The 5,577-nt window shown below is 69.3% G+C and overlaps 1 protein-coding gene across 1 annotated transcript; it reads right to left on the bottom strand.

Annotated features, from left to right (window-relative positions):
* Positions 1 to 3,287: 3,287 nt before the first annotated feature.
* JUND (JunD proto-oncogene, AP-1 transcription factor subunit) lies at positions 3,288 to 4,973 on the bottom strand. The gene is made up of 2 exons (XM_017839021.1): positions 3,767 to 4,973; positions 3,288 to 3,723 (listed from the first exon to the last, which is right to left on the bottom strand). Exon 1 carries the CDS (start codon positions 4,845 to 4,847, stop codon positions 3,822 to 3,824), a length of 1,026 nt encoding a protein of 341 aa, XP_017694510.1. The 5' UTR covers positions 4,848 to 4,973; the 3' UTR covers positions 3,288 to 3,723; positions 3,767 to 3,821.
* Positions 4,974 to 5,577: the final 604 nt, after the last annotated feature.

The following is a 5,577-nucleotide window of genomic DNA, read 5'->3' as shown; positions in this document are numbered from 1 at the left end:
TGGAGATGCTGGAAGTGGTGTTGATTCCAGTGTCCTGGATGGAGTTGGTGTGGTGGTGTTGGATGGAGATGCTGGAAGTGGTGTTGATTCCAGTGTCCTGGATGGAGTTGGTGTGGTGGTGTTAGATGGAGATGCTGGAAGTGGTGTTGATTCCAGTGTCCTGGATGGAGTTGGTGTGGTGGTGTTGGATGGAGATGCTGGAAGTGGTGTTGATTCCAGTGTCCTGGATGGAGTCGGTGTGGTGGTGTTGGATGGAGATGCTGGAGGTGCTGTTGATCCCAGTGTCCTGGATGGAGTCAGTGCCATGGTGGTATTGGATGGAGATACAGGAGGTGCTGCTGATCCCAGTGTCCTGGATGGACTCGGTGACACGGCTGTCCCTGAGCTGCTTAGAGCCACTGCGGAGGAGACATTGGTGCCATGTCCTGGCTCTAGACCTTGGAGGAGAGAGCTGGTCAGCAAGGACACAGCAGGGCCCTGGCAGGGGCAGGCAGGGCCCCAGGAAGGGCAGCAGCACCTGCCTGGGCTCCCGGTGCCACAGGGATCGTTTCCCAGGTGTTTTTCATCACACACGGAAAACTGGGATTTAGCCAATGTGGGCTCCCAGAAATGCAGGGTCAGAAAGAGCCTCCCAACCGGTTGTTGCACAAGCAGAGCAGCGTGGCAGCAGCAGGTAAGTGCCACGGCACAGGGACATGTGCCAGCCCGGCCCTCGTGGCACCCACCAGACACCCTCAGGGCCGGGCGTGATGGGGACTCCGCTGGGGCCACGTGGGACGTGGTGGTGTTTTCCGGGCAGTGCCCTTATCTGCCCAAGTCCTGTTTGCACAAGAGGAGGAGCAGGTCCAGCCTGGCCCCAGGGGGACACTGGAGCAAAATGCCTCGTGGCAGAGCCAGCACCCAGCGCCAACACCCAGGGGCACAGTGTGGCCGCGGGCTGGGGGTCCCCACAGCTGCTGCACCCACCAGGACGGGCTGTTCCCACCCAGCTGCTGCCTCACACCAGGATGGTTGAACCCAGGGCCAAGCACCCTTTGCCGGGAAGGGTGAGCTGAAGCACCTTGGGGTGCAGGGGGTGGTGGTGCTGGGGGCCCGGGCTGGAAATGGGGGGCTCACAGCAGCACAGGGTACTGGGCAGTGTCCGGGTGCTCCCCTCCAGCCTGGCACCTCCGGGAAGCAGGTGCAGCCCCCCTGTGCCATGAGGCCCTGGAGGGGGACCACAGGAACCCCCCCAGTTCCCCATTGAGCCCTCAGTGCAGAGTTCAGGGGAGCACATGGTCACCTCCCTGAACTTCCCTGGTGCCCTCGAGCACCTCGACCCCCCTCCCGGTACCCGGGACTGGGCGGGGGGAGGCCACAGACCCACCCCCCGGTGCTGCAGATCCCGAGTGCCCCCGGGATGCCCCCGGAACCCCCCCCGGTGCCCGGTACCTGCAGCAGCGAGCAGGGCAGCGGCGCAGCAGAGCAGGCAGAGCGCTCCCGGGAGCATCCCGCCCGCTCCCGGTCCCGATGCCGGTCCCGCCGCCTTCATCCGCCCCGGGGGAGGCGGGGGCGACCCCGCCCGCGGCGCCCTCTGTCGGTACCGGGCGGCGCCGCAGCCCCGGGACCCTGCGGGCACCGGGAGGAGCCCCCGGCCCCGGGCATCAGTTTTCACCCGCGCACCTCCCACCCTGGGGCCGTGAGACCCCCACCCGCCCACCCCAGGCACCGGGAGCCAGCCCTGTCAGCATCCCGAGGTCCTGGGGGGAGGAACAAGTGGATCTGGGAAGGTGGGGATGTCGGGATGTGAGGATTTGGGGGACAAAGGGCTCTGGGGACACATGGACAGCAGTATGTGGGGATTTGGGGACAAAGGGATCTGGGAATGTGGGTCATTGGGATGTGGGGTCTGAGAGACAGAGGGATCTGGAGACACACAGAGAGAGCAGCATGTGGGGCTTTGGGGACAAAGGGATCAAGGGACAAAGGGACATCAGAATGCAAGGACTTAGGGAAAACGGGATCTGGGGATTTCAGGATGCAGGGACTTGAGGACAAGGGATGTGGGGTCTTGGGAACACGGGCATCTGGGAACATCAAGATGCAGGGACTTGGCGATGTTGGGACACAGCGACTTGGGCACGCAGGGCTGTGGTGACACGGGGACACCAGAGCCACGGGGCTGTTGCTGGCCCTGCCACAGGGAGACAGGTGGCAGCCCCGTCCGTCTTGGTGCTGGAGCAGCGCATCCGGGGCGCAGCTCAACCACGCCGGGGCCGCTTCCGCGCGGCGGGGAAGGCGCTTCCTCTGCCAAACCGCAGCCGGCTGGCACCGAGCACGGGGTCCCCAGGGAGCCACCCACGGCAGGGTCCCAAAGGAGCTCACACTCCTCCCATCACCCACGGCAGGGCCCCCCCGTGCCAGGCTCCCCAGGAGCGGGGTGATCCCAGTGCTGGAACAGGCCAAAGCTGCCTCCGGTACCGTCCCCAAAGGCTCCGGGAGCAGAGGGTTGGTTTCTCGGGTGCTGCTCCCTGGATGGAGCCGGGATAGGGCCCCACAGGTGGGGGAGGCAGAGGAGGAGCCATGGCAGTGCCGGGAAGTCAAGGCCAGTTCCCGAAGTCTGGGGAGGAGCAGCGGAGGCCCAGCCTCGCTGGGTGCCATGGGGTGACCCCGAGGGGCCGGGACAGGGGGGTGTCGGTGTCAGTGAACCCCCCAACGCAGAGGAACCAGGGGGCTGACAGGGCAGAGCCACAGCCAGGACCGGCAGCAGGTTCCCCTCACCCACGGGGATCCCCAGTAAAAGCATATCCCCCCAAGAGAGACCCAAAACCCCTCAGAGGAGCCTCAGTACACCCCTCCAGGGAGCACCCCCCAACATCCAAATCCAGATGCACTACTACCTGACGAGATTTTCCCGCCCCGGCACTCCCAGTAATCCCAACCCCCTCAAGCGAGCCCCAGTAACCCCACAACACCCCCCTTCAACATCCAAACCCTCCACTAGCGCCCGACAGAACTCCCCCCCCAACATCCCCCGCGCTTCCCAGCAACCCTAAAACGCCCCCACCCCACAACCCCATAAACCCTCTCACCCCCCCTTCCCAGAGACCCTTCTCCAGCACCACTCCTCCCCTTCCCCCGACTCCTCTCACCCCGAAAAACCCCCCAAAACCTCCCCAAACCCCTCCGTCGCCGCTCCCCCCCCGCCCCAAGATGGCCCCCGGCCGCGCCGCTTCCTGCCCGCGCCGCCCCTTCCCTTCCTTTCCCTTCCCGTCCCCCGCCGGCGCAGCAAACAGCGAGAAGCCAAATTCTCCGTGTCGCGGGGCTTTACTGGGGCCTGACTGGAATGTGTGGGGCGCGGGGGGGAGGCCCAGGTCCCCCCTCAGGCCGTGAGGGGAACCCCCGGCTTCTCCCTCCCCGCAGCCCGTGCGCGGGGGGTGCTCGGTGCCCACCGCCCGGAGCCGGTCCCGGACGTCCGCTCGGACCCCTCAGGGAGCTGAGGGGGCTGATTATCGCTCCTCTTCCTCCCCTCGGGACCCCTCCGTCCATGCCCGGCATCCCTCAGTCCGCGCCCGGGGCATGGCGGGCGCTCCCCCCGCTCCGTGCCCGGAACCCCTCGGTCCGTTCCCGGGGCGGGACGGGCTCTCCCCCCGCTCCCCTCAGTCTGTGCCCGGCACGCACGGGCGGCTCCCCAAGTTCCCCTCGGTCCGTGCCCGGGGCAGGGCGGGCGCTCCCCAAGTTCCCCTCGGTCCGTGCCCGGGGCAGGGCGGGCGTTCCTCCCGCTCCCCTCGGTCCGTGCCCGGGACCCGTCAAAGTCCGTTCCCGGGCTCGGGCCCCCCCGGTCAGTACGCCGGCACCTGATGCTGGTGCTGGGGCAGGAGCTGGCAGCCGCTGTTGACGTGGCTGAGCACCTTCTGCTTGAGCTGGGCGACCTGCTCGCGGAGCAGGCTGGCGGTGGAGGCGAGCTCCGTGTTCTGGCTCTTGAGGCTCTTCACCTTCTCCTCCAGCCGGGAGATCCGCTCCAGCTTCCTCTTGCGGCACTTGGAGGCGGCGATGCGGTTCCTCAGCCGCTTCCGCTCCGCCTTGATGCGCTCCTGCGTGTCCATGTCGATGGGGGACAGCGGCGGGCTCTCCCCGAAACTCGGCACCTCCGGCACGATCTGCGGCTCGTCCTTCAGCGGCGGCGGCGGCGGGGGCGGCGGCGGGAGCCGCGGCGGCGGCGCCGCGAACGGCCCCGGGTCGGCCGCGTAGCTGACGGCCGGGTAGGTGCTGAGGTTGGCGTAGACCGGCGGCTCCGGGGCCATCCCGGCGGCGGGCAACTCGCCCGCGCCGCCGCTCCCGGTGCTGAGGTTGGCGTAGACCGGCGGCTCCGGGGCCATCCCGGCGGCGGGCAACTCGCCCGCGCCGCCGCTCCCGCCGCCGCCGCCGCTCCCTCCTCCGCCGCCGCCGCTCCCCGCCGCGCCGCCGCCCAGCTGGTTCTGCTTGTGCAAGTCCTCCAGCGCCTTCACGAAGCCCTCGGCGAACTCCTGCTCCTCGGAGGCGGCCGCTTTCGGGTAGAGGAACTGCCCGCTCGTCGGCGTGGTGGTGACCAGCCCGTTGGACTGGATGATGAGCCGCTCCAGCTCCGGCGACGCCAGTTTGAGCAGCCCCAGCTCGGCCGAGCCCAGCAGCCCCGCCGCCTCGCCGCTGGCCGCGCCGGGGGCTTTCAGCGCCGCCGCCAACTGCTCCGGTAAGGCCATGCCGAGCGCGTCCTTCTTCATCATGCTGCCGCCAGGGAATGGCAGGAGGAGCCCGCTGCTACCGGAGGACGGGGCGAAGCCGCTGCCGAGGCCGCTCAACACATCATCATGGTAGAAGGGTGTTTCCATCCTCCTCCCCCGCCCGGCTGCGGGGGAAACGGGGCCGGGAGGGGGGGGGGAAGGACCGGGGCGAGCGCGGGGAAAGGGGTTGGGGAGGGGGCGGGGGAGGCGCCCGGTGCGCACCGGCCGCGGCCCCGCTCCTGCGCGCGCGCACACACGTCTGCCGCCGCCGCGCGCCCCGCGCCGCTTTAAATAGGCGGCGCCGCCGCGGTGACCTCACCGCGCCGGGCCTCCATTGGCTGCAGATGACGTGCTCGCCCGCCCTCGTTTGCATAAGGGGAGGGGCCGCCGCCCCGGGGAGGTGGCGCCACGCCCACTCGCCGGGCCACGCCCACCCCCGGCCGCGCCGTCGCCGGGGCAACCGGCGGGTAAACGGGACAACAGCGCGCGGGGCCCTGGGATGACGTCAGCGCGGGGGAGGGGCGGTCACGTGCACACACCCCCCACGCCCCCGCCGGGACTGACGGGCACAAAGGGAGGGGCGGGAACGGGCACCGGGAACCGGCAGCGGGAACCGGGACTGCCAACCGGCACCGGGACTGCCAACCGGCACCGGGACTGCCGGGCACAAAGGGAGGGGCGGGAACGGGCACCGGGAACCGGCAGCGGGAACCGGGACTGCCAACCGGCACCGGGACTGCCAACCGGCACCGGGACTGACGGGCACAAAGGGAGGGGCGGGAACGGGCACCGGGAACCGGCAGCGGGAACCGGGACTGCCAACCGGCACCGGGGCTGC

Source organism: Lepidothrix coronata, unplaced genomic scaffold (genome assembly GCF_001604755.1).
Source record: "Lepidothrix coronata isolate B3197 unplaced genomic scaffold, Lepidothrix_coronata-1.0 Scaffold371, whole genome shotgun sequence".
Classification (NCBI taxonomy): domain Eukaryota; kingdom Metazoa; phylum Chordata; class Aves; order Passeriformes; family Pipridae; genus Lepidothrix; species Lepidothrix coronata.
Note: the sequence above shows the minus strand (reverse complement) of the source record. Positions and strands in the feature narration are given on the sequence as shown.